This window comes from Terrapene carolina, unplaced genomic scaffold, assembly GCF_002925995.2.
Source record: "Terrapene carolina triunguis isolate 2854851 unplaced genomic scaffold, T_m_triunguis-2.0 Scaffold231, whole genome shotgun sequence".
NCBI lineage: Eukaryota > Metazoa > Chordata > Testudines > Emydidae > Terrapene > Terrapene triunguis.
The window spans coordinates 19237224-19259441 of NW_020664582.1; the positions used below are offsets into that span (position 1 = coordinate 19237224).

General features: G+C 40.8%; 1 protein-coding gene across 1 annotated transcript; it reads right to left on the reverse strand.

Moving 5' to 3' along the window:
- Window positions 1-348: 348 nt before the first annotated feature.
- FOXN1 (forkhead box N1) lies at window positions 349-21812 on the reverse strand. The gene is made up of 8 exons (XM_024194352.2): window positions 21690-21812; window positions 19607-20110; window positions 16000-16110; window positions 11395-11522; window positions 9854-9950; window positions 3985-4192; window positions 2807-3337; window positions 349-765 (listed from the first exon to the last, which is right to left on the reverse strand). Exons 1-8 carry the CDS (start codon window positions 21810-21812, stop codon window positions 494-496), a joined length of 1974 nt encoding a protein of 657 aa, XP_024050120.2. The 3' UTR covers window positions 349-493.
- Window positions 21813-22218: the final 406 nt, after the last annotated feature.

Genomic DNA, 22218 nt, shown 5'->3' on the forward strand with positions numbered 1-22218 from the left:
GAGGAGGTTGTGAAAATGTTTTTAATATGTGCATTTTCTGTAGTGGTCTGCAGCAGAAGTTGTGGACATCACTAACTTCAGAAAAGTGTTTGGAGAAGATTTTATTTCTGTATGCCTTGATTTACGCATTAAGTTGTAAATACCTTTCATAAAAATATTTGATAGTTGTTTCTTTTCTCCAGGTGCTCATTTGGTTTATGAAAATACAAAAGATGGGTGGTTTGATTAAGCTATTAATGGCTGTATTGGTCAACATCACTTTGGCTTTAAGCTAGTGAGCCATATTTTTTTCAACATTTAAAAAAATACGCTACCAATAGTATGAGAGCGGTCTTGAATTTCCTGCAGATCAGTTCTGGGGAAAAAAGATAGTTCTTATTCAAATGGACACAGTTCTGATTTATTTTACTGGAAGGTGCAAAGAGTAAGACAGACAGTGTGACTGTTAAGACTGTATTGGGACAAAAATAATGTAACTGGGTTGTTTTGTGGTTCACACTAGTGCTATAGGCTTGGATCCAGAATTATTCAAGTAGGCTGTGGACACTGTATCCAGTTCCATAAAGGCAGAGTAAAGAGTAGTGAGTTGTAAGTCGGGTAAGCTGCTATGTGGAGTGCTATTCTGGGTGGTGAGGGTATTGCTGCTGCTGTTACTATCCATCTGATAGTGAGAAGGGAAGCACTGAGAGGATATTGGGGATGTTGAAATGAGAACCAAGGGATCCACAGCCAGGCTGTCATCTTTCAGTTCTTCCCAAAGATTTCCTATAACAAAAAACAAAACCAACACACTGATGTAGTCTTCAGCTTTCGTGTGTGCGTGTTTGCTTTTGTTTCTTTTATGTAAGAGATACTAGTGAGTGCACTCTTGGTGCATCATGTCTACTACTGAGCGCTTGTGAGATAAAACAGACAGCAAGAACTGTTTTACATCATCAGCTGACAAATTCACATTCAGCGGCATATATACTTTCATTTAAAACTAATTTCTAGCCCATATTGTCGTGAACATGCCTTTGAAAATGTGAACTGATGAATTTTCAACTGAAAGAAGCAACAGCTTTTAAAACTGCATGTATGAATGGTCAAATAAGCAAACATCAGAAATGCTGCTTGTCCTAAAAGTGTACACTGCCGTTTCTCACTGAATGATGCAGAACGCAAAGGTGACACTGATTAAAAGTTAAGCTACTGCATGAGGGCCATATTCTCCGCTCACTTATTGCGGGAGACTTTCTGTGGATATGGGGGAGTATATCTCCCTAAATTTGTAACTACGGTTTATGCATCATAATGTGAAATATAATTTAGCCCTCTTCCTAGAATAAATTTGACGTACTCCATGTAAATGAAGTCTGAATTGGCCTTAAGTTTGTGAGATGTTTGACAACTTAACAAGTCCCATTTTTTACTTATTAGACAGTAAACCCCAAACCCAAGGCCAGATCATTTTGTAGAATAAAAAAGGCCATAGAGTAGAGAAAGGGAAGTAATTTAAGATGGAATGGCTGAAAAACTTGTGCAACAGCAGCGCTGGTGCTTGGTGGCATCATGCCAGGGGGGTCAAAGGTACAGAGTACAGGGAACACAAATATGTGTGTACACAAAATAAGGTATTTAGAAGTGGTGAGGAGCCAAGAGAGAGGAATGGACTGTTGAATTTTGTATTTCAAAATGTGCAGAATGGTGCACTTAGAAATCCACCTGTTTAGTCATCAGTAACTAATGGAGAAATCTATACGCTACAGGTTTTTTTGATCATTTGGAGATGGTCTGGCAGCTTCTGATACCATTGTTCCCCGTTGCCTTAGATCTTGTTGTCAATGGAGCTGGAACAATATTTTGCACCAGTGCCTTGCCATGATAATGATGTGCACTCAACCCTATTGGATTCACAGGCTTGCACTGTGCCTCTTCCGTTTCTACTGCTGTACTCTGTTGTATTTCCATGAGGACGTTTGGTATGCCTCTTGTCCCCTGCAGCTGGGCAAACCCTACCCTTCCTATGGCATGATCCATCAGGAGCTCTACAGCCTCTAAGCCATAGATTTTTCACCTAACTTTGGCTCTTCCACTGATGATTATTTTTGCAGTGGAAGGGTGATTTGGGCCTTGAGCACTATATCTAGTCAAAGGAAGATTTGTTTGGCTGAGAACAGGAGCTTGGATGTCTGCACTACACAATCATTTCAGCAAACTTTACCAAGTGTAGGTCGTCAGTGAAGTGATCACTCAAACATCTGTGGTAAATTGCATAAGGAGTAAGGTATTTTTTTTTTTTTTTTTTTTTAGCCAAAAACTGGAAGAGGATTATAACAATAAGGGTGAATGCAACCAAAAATTATGTACCATGCACTCAAATAAAAACATGTTTTCTTCTTCTCGTGATATTGTATCTGACATTCATCTAATAACTATGTCTGGGATACTTTTTACTTAGGAAATATGTGTGATGAGGTGGAGGGCTACATTTGACATATTGCATTACTGTACAGTATTTAGGGACCGCAGATTTTGCAGGGAGTAAACAGTTTTCCAAGCTCTGGTTCTAAACGATGTCTTCTCTAGGTAACATTCTCTATAAGTAATATTAAATTCTATACTGCATGAGATAATGAATCCTAGTGAACTGCTCTTCTCTGGCTGTGGAAAGGACAAGTAGCCGAAGAAAAGAACTAATGGCACTTGTCTAGTAGTTGCTTTTTCATGCATGCAAGGAGAAAAGGAGATTTCTTCTATGGTTAGGTCTTGATATCATAAGTGTGCAAATAGCAAATAAACATTTAGTGAAATATCAGGCACTTACCTTGGAGATCAAAGTCAATCAGGGAAGGGTTAAGAGCATCAATATCATTGCTCATGTCTGCTTCTTGCATGAGTGTGTCCTGCATTGTCCTGGCTGTGGAATGCTCTGTCAACATCTTCATACCATGTATGGGAGGGGTCTGGGCTGGCAAAGGTGAGTCTTGGGTGGTGCTAGGTTGTGCTCTAAGTTCAATTTGAGTATCTGCAGAAGGGAAGATGCTCTGAGGGATACCAGGTGATCGTTGCATTAAGGTAGGTGAGATCTGAGGGAAAACCTGTGGTGATGTATAACATGGAGTTTGGTGCCCCCCAAGCAAACTTGGTAGTGGGTTCTTGGCACGTAGAGGTCCTGTTGTGTGAATAGCGTGTAAAGGCTGTCGGATATTAGACGACAGGGATGGCTCAGACAGAGAATGGGGCTGGACTGACATCTGTCTGGAAACTGTTGAACTTGCCACACCAGTTGGATTGCAGGACACCGTTGAAGATCTTAGTTTTTCATCCTTATCTCCTATCAATGTGTCAAGTTCTTCTAAAAGACAAAAACAGAACAAAAATAAATTACAATTTGATGTAGGGCTGTTAATGCCTACCCAACATTGAGCTTGTGAGTCTCCCTAAGTTGCAACTGGAATTTTAGTGTTGCTCAGAAAATGAACACGAGAAGAAAATGCCAACCTTAAAACGGCAATGAGATTGGTACCTAGTGTGGAAAAACAAACCCAGGGAGTACCCATCAATCTCAAGTGAGTGTTTCATAAAGTACATTTTTTTTTATTCAAAGATGGGATAGTTGCATGCTAAATAACCCCAGTTTTATTCCTCAGTGCTTAATTCTGTCTCTTTTGTATCAAAGATTAGACAGATGTCAAGGGAGATGCATCTTTCACTGAAATGATAGGGAATACACCTCTTAGCTCTAGGGTGCCTTTTCGTCTGTAGCATTATGAATGTTTGGAAGTCTCTCAGCAAAAACAGCTGTTACTCTAGCCCTAATCCTACATTTCTGTGCTGCCACCCATTTAATAAGCAAGAGGCCTTGGACATGGATCATGTCCCTTCTCAGCACTCAAATCCTCCTCTATTGCTTGATTCTCAAAATATTTCCACAGAACCCTTCTTAGCAGCAGGCAGTGTATTATCACTGTTTGAGAACTAATGCACTAGCATATTACTAACCTGGCTTTGCCATACTCTTCCTCACAGCAACTGGATCTTTCCTTTTCCATTTCTGAAGCTCTTCCTGCATCTTATCAATTTTGGCCGGATTCAGTGCCCACAAACAGCCTTTCCGAGAAGAGCCACCTGACTTGTTTTCAACTTTCTCAAAGCATTTGTTCAAGGATAAGTTATGGCGTACAGAGTTCTTCCAACCGTCTGGAGCTGTCTAGAAAAACGAATTCAAACTAAGACGTGAACTGGAAGATAGATTCCCAAATATATCTCTACGGTGTCTCAAGTTCTCTGCTGAAAGGATAGCTTTGTGTATTGTTAATGAAGGTAAAGAGCTGCCAACGCACAGTGGTTTGAAAGAGAGGCTGCCCAAAGAAATTAGAGCTGGAAAAGGGTCATTAGTTCAGATCTATTCATTTCCCAAAAGGACCTTCACAAGATTGTTTCCGGCATGTATTTGTCTATGTTTTGACCAGTTTAGTTTTCAAAGATCCCAGCAATGATTCTTTCACCACTTCCCTTAAGAATTTGTTCCACAATCTTATGTAGAACTCACTGTCAGGAACATTTTTCTGATAGGAACTTTTCAAGAGTAGAAACTCATGATTACTCATTCCCATTCTCAAGCCGATTTTTTTTATGAAGTGTAGTTACATGATAATGTCCAGTATTTTACAATGGATGAAAAGTACTGTTGGATCCTTAATGATCACATATGGTCAGACAGAACATCTCTTTTACCCAAAAGGCCTTCCTTCTAGAAGCACAACATCCTTTCCTCATCCAAGAGATGCTCAGTGCAACTTATCGTAAGTGGGGCATTGGTTCAATGCTGATTCACAGAGAATGGTGTCACATGTTGAGGGTATGTTCCAAAGCCCATAGAAGTCAATGGAAAGACCTCTATTGACTCCAGTGGGCTTTCAGTTAGGCCCATAATCACTATTATCACTTCCTGCAGCACCCTCAGTTTTTCCTTTTTTTTTGGTCTGCTGTCCTAGTACTGACCAGTTCTTGTTTATGAGATTTGCAAGTTCATAGCTCAAAACAGTAAGGCTGCATGCCAGATCAAAAGGCTGAGACCGGAATAAACCCATGACTTTTCACATGGCAGTACCTAGCACTGACAAATAAGTTTGCCCTTCATTTTGTTTAATGTTTTAAAGTGCTTTTGAAATCATATTTAGGTATAGCTTTTGGCTGATAATAGTTGTGTTGCTTCTTCTTTTTGGATTATAAGGACAATATGCCAGAGGTTAGCAGTGATGGAAAAACATGACATTTTAAGATGCAAGGAAGTTTGTGGGACAGTCACCACGTTCCAACTAGCAATTTTTGCACAGGAGTGGCCACTGGATCATTTAAGAGTGAGCTCACAAAAATCAAAAGAAGAATTAACTATACAAAGAAGGTTCATCTTTAGTCCACTTCAGAACATCTAGAAAAAATTCAAGCAAATAACCGAATGGCTACACATTATTTGGACTTCACCTGAGTGTCACAATAGACATCAAATAGGACTTAGCATGTTACTATGGGTGTAATTTTGTGTGTTAGCAAATTGTATAACTATTAGGCTGAGTCACTAGCCTTCTAGATGAGGCAAAACAGTTTCCACACCTGACTACTGTCTTTTTTTCACCTTTATTTTTAAGCCAGTTGTTAAAATTGGGAGGTTCTTAGATTGAACAATACATATAATTGCTTCAATAAAATAAGCCCCCCACCCCCGCCATTTTTATTCAAGAACTCTCTGATCAGTGAGATAAAAACCGTTCCCTCCTTGCCCTGAGGGGAAATTCTGCACTTAATCACAAAGATTCAGATAGAGTAGAAGGAAAAAACCTACAGCAGAAGCAAGATTTTCTCCATTGTATAGGCCTAGAAATGCAAAACAAGAAGAAAGATTTCTATCTGACATTTATTTTACTTACAGGTATAATTTCACATACTGGATTTTTTTCATCACTGTCTATTTAGAACTGAAGTTTGAAAAGAGAAGTGGTATCAGGAATCTAAAATTTGGTTTTCCTTAGCTTTGTTGGAGGACAACTGAGTGGTATAAGGATTATTTACTGAGTGTCCTTGACACCTTAATTGAATGGGTGAGGGTGTTGGATCTTTAACAAGGGCTTCTTTTATTCAAAATATTAATTAGTGACAGAGGTTAAATAGATGTTAACAAAAACAAAAAAACAGCGTATGAGCCAATCTGAAAAAAATCGATTCCCCTCTTAATAGCTCAGCTTTCACTTTCTTGACTCATGTGACATCACCATTTTATTAGTTCATCAGAGTCTTCAGGGTGAGTGAGGACTTTAATTCTAATTTAAAAAAACAAGCAGAAAAATTGGGCCGTCTTTATCCACCACAAAGCAGCAAATAAGGGCAGTAGCCCAATTTTGTTCCCCTTTGCAGGTCATCTTTAAGTTGATGCCAACCAATTCCAAATATAAACAATAAAGATGTTCCCCTTACGTCCAGTGTATACTTGATAGTGAATGATATAGCTTTTTAAAAAGCAGAACATGAGATTTTATTTCTAGCCCTATAAATGAAAGATTATATGTCTGCCCTGTCCCTGCCTAATAAGGATAATTAATGTTTCTGCTCAGCAGTAGAGAAAGTGGGGAGTGGCATATGCTTCCCAGAGGTTTTCAGAAAGGGTGGGGCACATGCTTTGAAATACTTTTTTGTTTTAGATGTTCCTAAAACTATTAGTAAGAGGACTGGTTCTGAAGAGTGATGCCAGGCGATGAATTGGTTCTGACATCAAGATCTCAAAGATGCTTGTCAGGGAAAATTTAACGCTTTACCCAGTTCAGTTGTCAGCATGGTCCAACAATGTGTTAATGATGCATCTTCTCTTGGTAACTGTTTTTTTAAGTTAAGACTTTTCTTGTCCAGTATTAATGAGCTTTGATCACCAAAGCTGCTGTTCTACAGTTGGAACCTGGTAACTAACTGGCTCCTGTCTCACACCAAGCAGTATGGTGGGAGGGAGTGTAGAATTTAAGAGAGGGAAAATACCTTGTGTTATGGTCCCATCAGACCACAAACTTTTCTAACCTCCAGACCACTGGCAGTATTTTTATCTCCAATTTATATATACATAAATTAGTGTTACTCTGCACAGGCCCATTGATCGTGACCGCCTCTTGAAGTTTAAAGAGTTTTATGATCTTGCAAAACTCTTTCTCTTTAAATCTGGCTCTCAAGAGAAGGGAGAGGTACTTCAAAGAGCAATTCCACTTTAGCTGTATGGATTTTTTTTAGGACGTAGGAGTTGGATTGTTCTGTTTCAACTAGAAATGAGACTGTTGCATCATAGAAATTGCATTTGCTGTGGCAGTGAGTAGAAGTTAATTTGACTGGGCTTGTGTCATCTAATGTCTCCCAGCAAGATCCCATGTGCATTTGTACTATATGGTTTCTCCCCAGCTGTAATTGCTTCCCCACCCTTGGCTCCATGTTCTGGTAACTACTGAGTGATTTTTGATAGAAAAAAACAAAACTATTTTTGCCTGACTGCTGAGGATAACATAAAGGGAACTACTTCACAAGGATCTTGACGAAGACTTCCAAAGAGAACAAGTAGTTCATAGGGCAGTAACCTATTGTATGGTGGATGACTCTGGTAATTTTATAGATTAGATACAGCTAGAACTGATTGCCCCAAAGTAAAAGATACAGTTCTGTCATTTTCTATGTTTATTTTAAGGATGTTTGGGATGAAATTATGGAATTTAGTTGACTATAAAACTAACGTGCAAAAAGATTCTTCTTGCAAAATGTGTGATTGTCCCAGCAGTACCCTCTGTCATTCTATTTATAGCACACTTGGATTGAGCGGAGGAGGAGAACCTCATTCTCATTGTGGTTTTTAAGTGACTTAAGTGAGGGGACACAAGGATATGAGAAAAGAACTGTTCACACTCCAAGGAGTTGACATCTTGTGGAGTCATGAATGGGAGGGAAAGGTATCAGAAATGGCACCTTCTCTCTGACTGTTACTGGAGTGGGCAATTGATACTCAAAGGCTGTAGTGGAATATATGCAGAAAAATGTGTTTAAGGAAAGGATGGATGTTTCACTGCTATTTTACACTATATCAGGAACACATTCAAAGGGCAGGAACAGGAAGAGGGACTTAGTGGAGCAAGGTTCTCCCACTCCTAAGAATTCTATGTATTTGTGTTAGCAATAGCAGCATTGGGTCTGGAACAGCTTCTTTTATTAATCTGGTGTGAAGCATAAGGCAGTGTAACTTCAGTAACTAGTGAATAAATACAGGAGTGTTTATGGTTATGTTTATAAAATGTATATTTTGATATGTTTTTAATAAACTGACTTTTTGATTTGAAATGTATTGAATTTATTCTTCTAGAAAATAATATAGTCCTCAAATAAAGATGCAATACTTGGCTTTAGATCACATAATTTGTGCATTGTGCCACGAGGCATCATAGTTTAGCATGCTATTAATTCATGTACCTGTTCATGTACCTGGTGTTAAAAATAAGGGGAAGGCGACTGTCATTTTTTTAGAGAACAAATTCAAGACTCTGAATTACTCCTTGATTTGGAGCAGCATATTTTGTCTAACTTCTAGATTCCTTGTGATCTGCCTTTTAAAAAAAAAAAACAAAAAACACTTTTCCAGGTCACTGTCATGTTGTTTAATTTCCTGTTTGTTTTTGGCCAAATAGCTGAGTCCCTTGTGACATAACAGTATAAAATAAGAGTGCACCTTGCATTAAACTCTATTATAAAGATGCTGATGGGGATTGATGGTCTTTTGTTGCTACTGCTCTGGACTAGTGCTGTGACAGCAAGTCTAATGCCAGCTCTGGCAACCCCATTAAAACGAGGTCGCGACCCACTTTGGGGTCATGATCCACAGTTTGAGAACCGCTGTGCCTATACAATACTCATCCCTTCTGCATAGCCTAGGGTAGTGTGTTGAGTACACACTAGACTCATGGACTAGGCAGAGGTTCCAAACTTTTTTTTTTTTTTTTTGGCTGTATCCCCCTTCGGAGATTCATGTCCTATGCGCCCCCTTCCATCTGCCACGGAAGACAGGAGAGCGATAGCCCAGCCATCTAAACTGGCAATGCGGGGGAGAGAGGGAGGCAGGGGTTGAGTTGCATGGGAAGATGCAGGGGGTGGCAGGCGCTGGGTGCCTAGGGGAGGCAGGTTGTGGGTGGGTGCTGGGTGCCTGCAGGAAATAGAGAGGCAGGGGCATCCCTGGTTCATTCCTCTCCTTTTCCCCCATGCATACCCCGTCAGGATCCGTTACCAGGTGCCCACCTGCCTCCCCTTCTTATCTGCTGCTCCAGTGAGACCATTTTGCAGCTGCCAGGGAGGCTCTGCCTCCTTTGCCCTGCTGCTTTCCAACGCATGAAGCTACAGCCTACAACAAGACCCACCAGACACACACCAAATCTGGCTCCCCTGCAGTGCAGGCGCCTCAGGGCTCCCTACCTGACCCGAATTTGAGCAGAGCCCCCTCCCTGAGCACAGTGAAGTGGTGGCTACAGCCTTCTAATGGTGTCATTAGATGAGGCCTGTGGTGGCCTGCAAGATGCAGCTGACTTGGAAGTGTCCCTGCTCTGTGCTGCTTGTGGCCCCCTGATAACCTCAGCGTGTTTCCACCTCCCTCCACCCCACCTCCCCACCCCCCAGTTTGAAAACCAAAGGGCTAGGAGATGTATACTATGTCATTGGTTAGATACTGCTCTTGTATTCTAAGAAGCAAACTATCCATTTCAGTAGAATGGACCTGGTCTCTTACCCTGTGCTGACAGGCAGATCTCAAGGAAAGGGGGAAGCAGAAAGGTATTGAAAGCAATTTTTAAAATGAAGAGCTCACCTTAAAGTAAGGAAAGTGTTCCGTCATGAAATTATAAATCTCACTGACCGGGAGACTCCCTGTTTTACTGTTTTTGAGCGCCATGAAGATCAGGATGCTTTGGGAACAAAGAAGAAACAGTGACGGCAAGATTAACAGTCAGGCATGAAAATCTCTCTTCAGGAAAGTGCATGTCTGGTTCTAGAATGCTCTTTCAAAAATGTAAATAAATATATAGAAAAATCATGTTTATGTGACTAGTTATATTTAAATAAAACACAAATCAATTTATTATAAAGAGGCATGATAGCTTCACATTTCAGCCTGTATTATTTTGTTTCCCGGTAATAGAAAAAAAGACAGAACTTTACAGCATGTGCAACTCGTTTGTTTGATCTTCACTGTAATAAGATGAATCCCGGTGATTCCTAAAGGCTGCATGAAGCTGTTACAAGTAATTTCCTGGCTATCCATTATGTTGTGTAAGGATTGCAGCAGTAACTGTTGCTCTACACCTAAAGGGTCTGACTTCAGTAGAGTTACATCAGTGTAAAACCAATGTAATGAAGTGTAGGATCAGGTCCAAGGTTTTCAAACTTAGTTTGGTGGGTCTTGCCACTGCGTGAATTTGTTAACACTGAGCTCAAATGCGTAGGCTGCCAAAGACCCCATGGGGAATGTCAGACTGACAATGACAAAGGGCTTAAACTTGAGGTTAACTTGTAGTAGTTTACTTTGGCAAACTGTCCTCTGGAGAAGAGTTCCCGCTAGGGTCTTTGCTATTGCGATGGCACACAGACACTGGAGATGGGCGGCAGTGTAAAGCCCTAATACAGGTTATATGGTCACCAAAGGACCTCCTGCGTGCAGGATAGCTAGATTTATTTCAGATACTCCAGGACAATGGGGACTGAGAAGACTGTGGAGGCAGCACTAGTGCCGTAGGGTTTAGTTTCACTGAAAAAGCAGATGGTACAAGAGTGGAAAAAAAGCCCACACTTTACAAGGAAAACGCTCTAACTTCATAGAAAACATTGCTTACCAGCTGTCCCTTGTGTTTCCAAAGAGAGAGAGAGAGCGAGCGTGTGTGTGTGGTGTCCAGAGAGAGAGAGAGAGAGAGAGTGTGTGTGTGTGTGTGTGTGTGTGTGTGTGTGTGTGTGTGACATATTTCCTGTCTTTCCCATTAATTCAGCAGAAAAGAATTAGCATTATTTCATATCCTGGAAAAACCATCAGTTGCCAGGAGCCCCATATTCGTGAGAAAACAAACACATAATTTAATATTATATATTTTATATATTAAAACTAAAGAGTGTGTATGTGCGCGCACACACATACTGCAGTTTTTTATTTACGTGCTCAAAAGTGTGTGAAATGTTTGTGAGCTCCTTTCCATATGACTTTCCCTCTATCTTTGCTCCAGAATCTAGGACATTTCATGATTCATAAGTTTCAAACAAATGGGAGCAAGCACTATGTTGCAAATTCTGTATTGGGGGCAGGCTGTGTCTAAATAGCATGGTTCCCCTAACTTTTAGACTTGGGAAAAAACAGGTAGTTACCTGTAGGAGTAGATGGGTTTAGGAAACAGAGGCTGCTGGGATTCTTGACTCCCTTGAGGAGCGATTCTCTGGTAAGGATAGTGTGATGAGGTAATATAGGTTACAGGATAACTGCCTCCTGAGGAATACTGACAACATGATAAAAGACAAGTTAATTGATTTAAAAGCAAAAGAAGCAAGAAACTCCCAGAAACTGTCTTTATTAATAGTAGCAATAAACATATTTCTGAGGATACCTTCCACCAACCCAATATGGCACTACATAGCGAAATAAAATATTACATTAATTACTAGATTAAAAAGAAACAAAACAGCATGAAATACTTAAAACAATAATACACCATGAAAGACTAAAACTCTAAAATAAGACAAAAGATTAAAGCTACTAAAAAAAACCTCTGGGGACAAGAAGGAATGTTTTTTAAAAGTGGAGATGAGATAAACTAAGACAGAAGCCCAATGGGGCAAATTCATTCTGCGCCATCAGAGTAAGCACAACAAAGCCTTCCGTGCTTGCTGACTAAATTTAGACATGATGATGCAACTTCTAAAGGATGAGTGGTGTCAGAGTACACATGAAAACAAATAAATCCTAAAATAAGCAAAGCATCTTCTTCTACTGGCCTGAGAAAAAAATGAGGCAATTCATTCTATCAAGTCTCTAACAGCCTAAGAACAAGAAACTGAGCTTATTTTTGAGATTTGAACTCTGCCAATCCAAGCATTGTAAATAATTGAATCAATGGCCGTCCCATTTTGATTATATCTTTTGCTGTAACAAAATTACACAAATTGGAGATGGAGAAAACAAACTGTGCAGTACATGCAGGAGTATTCTCAATTGCGCACCTTTTAATGCTTTATCCCTCCTCCTTTCAAAAGTCCCATGCCATGAGGTTTTAACTGCTTTCCTTGGGAGATTATTCTATAGTTTTGACAGCTTTCACTGTCAGGAAATTTTTCTTAAATATTTAGCTTATATTTCTCTTTTCTTAATTTTACCCATCATTACTAATTAATATCTCGTTGGACCAATAATTTCCCTTGCTCCTTGTTTACACACTTCAAATATTTGCCAATAGGTATCATGTCCCCTCAAGCTATACTTTTAATGGTTCAATTCCTCCAGTTTCCTAGTAACTTTAGTTGCTTTTCTCTGAATTTCCTCCTGTTTGCCAGTATCTTTTTCGTTCTGAGCTGCTCAGAACTGAATGCAGTATTCCAGGTGCAATCACACCAGAACCATATAGAGAAACCTACTGAAAATATTAACTTGTTTGCAACAGTGACAAACAAAAGTGAAAGAAACAGGACATGGAGAACTTCTCCACTTTTCTATATCCTGCTCCAGTAACATACATACTGGACAAAGATGCAGCCCTCGGAACTACCATAAGTTACATCTCCAAAGGCTGTCTGACTTGTCCTCCTGGGTTCAAAGTTGTTACCAGGGTAGAGAACTGGGCGTTTATACAGTAATTTTGATTTTATTGGTTTCAGTGTCTCTTTGGAAGGAAAGGAGATGGAGATGGAAATGACTGTGATGTCATTACCAGAGGCAAGAACTGGGTGTTTTAAAGATTATTTCTGTTTTATTGGTTTCATTGCTCCTTCTTAAGGGACTGGAGGCTGGGGAAGGGTCTGGTATGATGGGCTTGTACTGCTTATTACATGGCATAACTGTCATGAAAGGTGTCCATGTTTTATGGTGGGTGGGTGACGTCAGTAAGTGCTGTGTGTCTGCTATTACTTTCAGGTCCATAAGAAGGTGTTTCCTTATGACTCATTTTCTATCTTGTGCCCATTAAAGGGGAAGGGGAGACCATTTTAAATTACTGGCAGAATTAATGAGGGAACTGACCTCTCACCTCTAGATTGAGATCTGAGGCAGGACTTGGACAGCCTTCTGTCTGGCTAAAAGCCCCATTTGCTTGTGTTTCATTTTTATTAAGCCAAATTGCTCTGCTCCAGTTGAGGTTTGCAGGGCAAAGCTTTGGTGGTGGTTCTGCTCTGCTGAAGACTGACAGCATTCTATTACAATACTTACTATTTCTCCCAAACTTTGTATCATTTGCAGCACTTACACCTTGGTGTCTGGTGCTAGACAGTAATTCTACCTCTTGCAGCCTCGGCTACTCATGCCTGTCATTTTCATCTTTGGGCGCTAGCATATATTGCCATTAACTTTATCATATTAATATAAAAAGAACAAATGCTGAAAATTATAATAGCAACTAGCTACATGTGAGAGGTTTGTCACAGTGCCAGCCTACAGGTGGATGGAGACTTCCTTTCATGTAGTGCTTGTTGTGTCTTGCCCAGCTACTCCCTTCTTGTCTTGCTCAGCTACTCCCTTCTGTGTTTCAGAGGTTACACTGTAGGTTTTTTTAAATCTAGTTAATGCCAACATGTAGTAACAATATTGGCATCAAGTCACACATCTGCCTTCATAGGGAATAAAGAACATGAAAAGAATGTGCAGATTAATTAGCAGCCAAAATGGTATTTCTGCTAAAGTTACATGCAGTGTATGGCTGTATATTTATATGATGTGGAGGGAGAATGGTGCAATGACAGCAGGCTGAAATCTGATTTTACTGTCTGTATAGCTGCTTCATAGTTCATTTCATTGTAAGTCTGGTTTTGGACTCACTCCTCTCAGATCCACAAAAAAGGAATGTTCACTTCAACACTGGTAGATTTGGATGGTGCAATTTTTCTACTAAATTTGAGGTTAATCTGGCAAAGGTCTCATGAATTATGAACCCAAAAAAGAGCTGTTCATGAGAATTAAAAAAATAATGTAATGCTTTTTTTGCCACTTTATAGCTTAAAAAAAGAAGTCACATAGAGAAATTATGATTCGCTGAACTCTTCAGGTTGAAACGAGTTCTGAGAACCAAAGAGAAAATTATTTTAAAAGCTAAGATTTAAAATTGTAATATCAACCTAGCTTGTTGGGAACTAAGAAGCTAATTTTGGCTAGTTGGTGGCTCCAATGAGACACAGCAGCATGCCAGGGAGTGACATTGTGCCCTAGCCAGGTTTCTTATACATAGCCTGGGTAGAAGGAAAACCTATTCTCTCTGACATCTGCCCCAAGGCTTCTGTTCTCCCAAATCCACCCTGGATATATTTAGCTCCTGCACACTTCCTAAGGTCTGTTGGAAGGGTATTCAGCTTCTGCACACTGTAGGATGTCTGCATGGTGTGGGAGTTGGGGGCTGCAGAGAACAGGAGTCTTGGGGAGGGGTGGGGAAAAGATATGGTGGGCATTGCTCCAGTCCTGTGGACCCCCAGAGGTCTGTAGGAGAGGACAATCCTCCACATAGTTAATTAATAGAATTTCGGTAGTGCCCAGAGACCCCAGCCAGAACTAGGGCCCCATTGTGCAGGGTGTTGTACAAACACGTAGTAAATGACAGTCTCTGTCCTGAAGAGCTTATAATCTAATTAACTACAAAGGGTAATAGGTAGGTACAGAACATAATGGAGGGAGTGGAGGCAGAGGGAAGACAAGGGTAATAGTAATAGGAACACATGGTTTCATAGATTTGCTATCTGCAAGCCTGTGTACCTCAGGAGGCTCACTAAACCCTCTCCCCACCTGAGCCTTAGGAATCTCACAGGTGCCATCCCTGACCCACCTCCTACACACCTTAATAGGTTTGTTCCTTCCCACGGAGCCTGCCAAGGAGTGTTGATGCACTGATGAACTTCCCAAGGCTTGTGAGGATGTGACTGGGGTGGGGACGCCCATAGCCCCTCTTATGTTTTATGGGGGTGTGGGACACTCCCCAAGAACATGCTAAGGCAGGGCTTATAGGGGTCAGTGGATCATGAGCTTCCTAATGCCTATGTCAGGGGGCCATGAGCCTCCCGAGACCTGCTGTGGGTGTTCAGAGCGCGAAGTCTCACAGTGGCTAGAAGTTCAGAAGACCCCCAAGGAATCATCTAAGGTTCTCCAGGAGTTTGTGCACTTACTCAAGTGGTGTCCTACATCTATGCACCTCCTAAAATCTGCAGGAGGTAGGCTCCCCTTCTGCAGATCTTAGGAGGTGTACACTATCATAGTGAGAAAGCTGCAAAATAAATGGTTTATGGCAATCAAGTACAGATAAGGTGATTTGTAGCTATAGCAGCACTTGGCTGTTTAAAGCTGTGTGGACTACCCAGATTTTTAAAATATTTTTCTATGTGTATTTTTGTTTGAGGGTACATTAAATATATTTTATTTTTGTTGCAACTGTCAGAGTACAGTGGGTTTCCAGGGTTTAGACGGAGCTGGTAGTTACAAATGTAAAATATTTTAACTTGTTAACAGAACCAGTTTTCTCTAGGAGTCATTATAAGAGAATAAATAAGCAATACCAAAACATGTTTATAGGTTATTTTTTCTGTGTTTAAAATGTTTAAAATTCATTTATCTCTATTTCTCCTTGACAGTTTTTTCATAAGCAACATGAGACTGTTCATGTAGGAACTTCCCAGCAAGTGCAGAATTAGTTGATACTGTTTACCCAGTTTTTGTGTTTTATAGTCAGTCTCCAGACCAGTATATTGTAGGACATTCAATTAATTCAGTTGTACACACATTGCACATACCTGGTGAAATGGGTGTGAGGGACAGTACATTTGCTGCACTGGAGGCTGGTAACAGTACAGACTGGGCTGCCCTTCCAGGGGAGGCGTCTTAAGCTTGACCTCTGAATCCCGCTGAAATATATTCAGATAAGGAGTTATTACAGAAAACGACAGACATGTAACTACATCGAGCCTTTCAGTTACTGTCTCCTGTTTGCCTTTGGATGTTTTCTCTGCCCTTCTTGGACTTTTCTCCTCAAACGAGAAGTATTAACAGGAATGTATTTCATCTGCTGGAGCTGTTAGAAGGCACATCCTCTTATTGATTTTTGTACAGTTGCTATTTAGAAAGAAAGGGGCTGTTGTTAAAATCCTCTAACACAAATATGAAAAATCCAGAAAATGATCATTTCTGTTTGTCCTTTTTTCTTCACCGACCAGAATAACCTGCACTCCTTAGCTCTTTCTGCCTTTCTCTCACTCCTTTAGGCTGTCAATAGAAGGAATGCACAAAGCTGGAGGGAGAGTTGGGAATCAAAATATATGGAGAAACAGGTTGCAGAGGAAAGTCAAACTAGACTGACTGCATCAGCTAGCTTGATTGCTATAGAAAATCCAGTTGTAGAATAGGAGCCATCTCTAAAACTGCCAAGAAAGGCAGATAGGTTGGTCAGGCTTTAGCAGCATAGGCCTCTCCCCTGCTGCCCATCTCTCTGTCTAGGATTCCACACACTTAGTGTGCTGCCAGAGTCCTACAGACTTGCCTCAGGGATGCTGACGTGGTTAGAATATTCAAAATCCTTGGCTATCCTTCCAGGAGTAACAACAGATAACAAGCAAAATCCAGTACTAGTGAAGAGAACAGAGAGCAGCAGTACATTTAGGGAGATTACCTCAGAAAAAGAGAGAAGCTCAACCTCAATTTTCCTTTCAATTATACTGTTATGTTATAAAGACTGATGGACAGATTTGATCAATAGCTTAAACACATAATATGTGAGTAAGTGGGATAATTTCTAATAACCACAGAGCTGGCATTCTTTAAATGATCCTGGCAACTTGATTAAGATTTGAGCTCCCTACCAACCGATGCAAACTGGCAGGGCAACCTCAGTGTTCTAAATATCTTCTTTTAAATCTGCTACATCCCTTTAAAAATAATCACTGATATTTTTGTGTTATATATCAAAAAAGTGTGTGTTCTCCTACTGCCTTTGCAGTGTCTTTTAACCACTTAGGACTATTCGAAGGAATGCATATACAGTAGAACTTCAGAGTTACGAGCACCTCGGGAATGGAGGTTGTAACTCTGAACTAAATGTTATGGTTGTTCTTTCAAAAGTTTACAAATGAACATTGACTTAGTACAGCTTTGAAACTTTACTATGCAGAAGAGAAATGCTGCTTTTAACCATCTTAATTTAAATGAAACAAGCACAGAAACAGTTTCCATAACTTGTCAAATTTTTTAAACTTTACATTTATTTTTAGTAGTTTACGTTTAACAGTACTGTATTGTATTTACTTTTTTTTTTTTTTTGTCTCTTCTGCCACCTGATTGTATACTTCCAGTTCCAAATGAGGTATGTGGTTGACCAGTCAGTTCGTAACTCTGTTGTTCGTAACTCTGATGTTCTACTGTAGTGTATAAGTGATAAAAGGGAACTACATTTTTGCTTCAGCAGCATAAGAGGAATAGCCAGACTGAGAACAAGTATGGAAATGTAATTTTCAAGTTTACAAGAGAGAACTGCAAATTAAAAACAATCAAAATTCATTATTAAAAGGTCACATGCACATCTTATTTTCACCAGCATATTCAGGTAAGTCAGAAACAATATGAATCTGAGCCCACCCTTGGCCTTGGGGACGAGAAAATATTGGGAGTAGAACCCCCTGCCCCTGAACTCCTGAGGAACCTCCTCTATTGCCCCCAGCGTGAGGAGCGATTGCACCTCCTGTAGCAGGAGTTGCTCGTGAGAGGGGTCCCTAAAGCGGGACGGGGAAGGTGGGCAGGCACAAAATTGGATAGAATATCCCACCCCCTACCATGCTCAGGACCCAGCGATCTGAAGTAATCTGGCCCCAGGCACAGTAGAAGTGGGACAGATGATTCACAAAGGGAGGGCAAGAATCCAGGATTTGGGCTGGTGCTCTGTCCCCGGGTGCACCATCAAAAGTTCGGCTTCGAGCTGGGGGGCTGCTTGGAGGAGATTTGACCCTGGCCGGGGATTGTGAACGGTGCCGCATTGATGAGCCGGCCTTCCACGTAGGGGAGTGGTGCCGATGCTCCTTATGCGAGTCCTTCCTCGGTGCTGAGATGTCCCGCACCGAGGCCAGGGCGCTGTGCACCGAGGCTGCTGGGGCCGGCTCTTGAGCCGGTTGGGGCGGAAGAGCAGACTCCATCAAGAGGAGCTTGATAGTCTCTCTCCCTCTTAGTTCTGGTCTTGAAACCTCTGCAGATGGTGCACTTGTCTTGCAAAGGACCCTTTCCCAGGCACTTTAGACAAGCAGCGTGCGGATCCCCTCTGGGCACAGGCTTACTGCACCTATCGCAGCGCTTGAACCCCTGGGGCCACGGCATGCCCCGGTGACGGGGAAAATATCGGGGGGAAACCCCCCAACTTAAACATACTAACTAATAAAACTGACTAACGATCTAGTGAAAAATAATAACTATATACACGGAAAAACGCTAAGAAACACTGGCAAAGCAAGAAACCAGTTGCTCCAATGACTGTCAGTGGCAGTAAGAAGGAACAGCAGGCAGCGGGTGGGCAGGGACCTATATACACCGCCACAAAGGCACCACTCCAGAGAGCTCCACAGCCCACCGGATGGGTAAAACCTTCCGACGATCATGCATGTGGCGCACACACACGTATTGGAATGGACATAAGCAACACATCCCGAAGAACAACAGTTACGAAAGGTAGGTAACCGTCTTTTCATTGTCACTAAGGTTCTGCCTTAAAACTTTCTTTTTCTGATGAACCATGGAAGAAATGGAGATAGGAAACCTGCTCTTAATTGAAATAATGGATTTCAAAGAGTTGCAATTTAAAGGAGTTTACAGACTTTATACCTTTCCTTATATTTACTCTTTTATCAGTCTCAAGGCAAGTAAAACATGCATGAAATATAAAGAGCCCAAACCTCCTTATAGTAATATGATCTTAGATTGTCCTGAAGCTCGTTTATTGCTGCCTGTAGTATTGAAATGAAACATTACAATTTGTGAACATGCCTTCTGAATGCCATATAGCAGTACAATTTTCCATGTTAGCATGCCAACTAAATGGGAGCCACCACTCAGTTAGGTCTACCTGAATCTTAGTTGTCAGGAAAGTTGAATATTTCAAGTCCACATATTGGGTTTATAGGGACATAATTTCTATGGACTTCTGAGAATTAACTTTAATTGAGGAAAGGGAGTTGCATGGGGAACTGCAACAAAAGTAGTAGATATGAACTCTGGCGAGAGTTCATAACAGTTATGAGAGTTATGAACTCTCGCCAGCAACCTTGAAAGACTAATTCTTGGTACCATTATGCCATGGATAACAGGAATTATTTCCAAAAGTAGTTGAGGACCCTGATGATAGCCCTCTGTAGTATGGTAACTCACCATGACTTGGGAACTCTGATCTTGGCCTGTGAGGTTGTATTGGAGATTGTTGCACCATGTTGGTTCTGTGGAAATGTTCTGAATATGTGTGGGAAAGGACTCTGACTCTCCAGTGCCTGTAGATCCTGGTAGCTCTTCAAAACCCTCAACGCTTCTTGCATTTTTGAAGGAATTACTATCCAGTGTGAGGGCTGGATGAGTTTCTTGGAAGACATCTTCACTGAACTCCCTCTTATAGGGATGGAAGGGGTTCCTGTTGCTCTTGAGGAACCTGCCATAGTTTCCTGCAGTGCTTTCCTCATAGCTATACCTTCTGAATTTCTCAGCGTTGGGAGAGACTTTAAATTTGCACTTGCCAGAGTGAATTCCTTGGTTGGCAGGAAATCTCCCATGGATTTGATCCTGGGTTGGAGAAGAGGGGCTTGGGCTGTGAGAAGATTCTGAACTCTTTCTTTCTGTCCTGCTGTCTGGATCATATGACTGGCAACTGAAACTGGGATTATCCTGCAAGGCAACATTTACATACATTTAAAGACCATTGAACTCCAAGAGCTGATACTTTCAATATACAGTGAACACTGGGCTACAGAAGCATATTCAGGGAAGGACTTGCAGATTCAGAAAGATCCTTCAGGGAAATCTGCATGAAAATACCGTGTTCCCTGCAGAGAGAGGGACCTTGAAGAACTTGCAGCATGTCATAAAAAACCTGTAATGTTTCAGTGATCACTAATCTACATAAGAACTTGTTTGTCAAGAGTCCTAGTTTTTAATTTTTCTAAATACATGTCCAATTTGAATGGATTAGGCGCACTACACCCATTGCTGCTGTGGCAATCAAAGGTATTAATTTAGTTCAGTAAGCTACTGTAGTGAGATGTTAAGGGGAAGCTGATGTATCCTGATGTGTGATGCCAATTTGAGCATTTCTTGCAACTAAACATCAGCAGTCAGTCCTAATCTGGTTTTCACAGAGAAATTCTGTTCATTCAGGGACTTATTCAAAAAGCAAATCCAACTCCGGGCCATTTTTGGCTTGATGTATGAATGAAAACCAATTGTAATATTCTTTTATAACTGTCCTTCCCTTTTCATTCTTCAATCAAGCGAAACATGTCTGCAGGTAGGCCATTTTTGTTTCACCAAGAAGTATTATAAAATCATAGAGGTGCCAAGCTGTTTGGACAACTATACTGTTAATCCACCACCTGGAATTTTCATGATGGAATCATGATATTTGCTTTCACTGTAGTTGAATGCAATGTACCAAACCAGGTGGTGGACACAGACATGCCAAAATCATCAGCTATAACATTACAGCATTCTTTTTTTAGCAAGCTGACAGGTTGAATATGTGAGCAGTAACAGTCAGAGAATTTCTTTCATTTCATGACTTAAAGTCACAACCAAGTCTGAAGCAAGCACTTGGTGATATCCTCCATTGGCAGGGGATGGACAAGATGGGTTTATCCTTTGAATCTCTAATTTCTATGGTTCAGTAAAGAAACAGTATAAAAATAATTTCAAAAACACCACCAGTTGTAAAATAACTGATTCCTATTAGAGGTAAGTTGCCTGTTTTTGTACCTGAGTACTGAGAATCCAGTAGAAGAGTTACCATAGGGCTTACAATTCAGCACCATGTGTAAGCTTTTGACACTTCAGAAATATAAGAACAGGAGTACTTGTGGCACCTTAGAGACTAACAAATTTATTAGGGCATAAGCTTTCGTGGGCTACAACCCACTTCTTCGGATGCATATAGAGTGGGTTGTAGCCCACGAAAGCTTATGCTCTAATAAATTTGTTAGTCTCTAAGGTGCCACAAGTACTCCTGTTCTTTTTGCGGATACAGACTAACACGGCTGCTACTCTGAAACCTTCAGAAATATAATTTAAATGTTTGCTCTTGTACACCAATTCAGCATTCTTGGTACCTTCTGTTACCATAAAGATTTCTGAATTTATTCTTGTGTTATTTCTTTGGCTGGACAAATCTGAGTCCCAGTATACCAACTGTTAAGCACTGTAGCTGGGCTTGTCCTTGTTGGAAAGGAGAAAAAAGATTGCATGTCTTACTCACAGTTTGCTGAGCTGGGGAGCTTGGGTCCCCTTGTGTCTGCATGAGGTTGTCTTGTTGGTCACTCTCCAGAGTGTCCGAAGAAGAGAACTTAATATTAGGTTGATCTTCAAGCAATGAAACCATTACCAAGTCCCAGCCAGGTAGAAATCCTGTTGTAATGGAACCAAACCACAATGAATATCAGTGTATATCTGCTTTTAAAAAGCTGTCTACTGTAAACGGACAGCCTTTCTTGTCACAAACAAAGCTCTTGGGCTTCACCATTTGCATACCTGCCTGACCAATGTTCCTCTCCCTCAGATTGTGAGTATTTCTAAAATTGGAATTGTGAAATAAATCATCTGATTCTCTGGGGAAGATTCCAACTGCAGATATCCAGTTTAGTCACCCTGTCCACCCAAAACTCTACAGAATTACCAGCATACTGGCATTTTCCCATTACTTTCTGCATAGGGAGAGGTGTTATACAGGTGTATCTACAGTGCTCTGATGAGAGGTGTGATAACCACGCTGGCTTACTGTGGAGTGC

Coding starts and splice junctions, on each gene's coding strand:
- FOXN1 (XM_024194352.2), bottom strand. CDS start 21,812: ATGGTTTCATTGCTTGAAGATCAACCTAATATTAAGTTCTCTTCTTCG. Junction 16,111..19,606: donor ATCAGAGTTCCCAAGTCATG/GTGAGTTACCAT, acceptor AATATATTTCAG/CGGGATTCAGAGGTCAAGCT. Junction 3,338..3,984: donor GAAGAGTATGGCAAAGCCAG/GTTAGTAATATG, acceptor TTTGTCTTTTAG/AAGAACTTGACACATTGATA.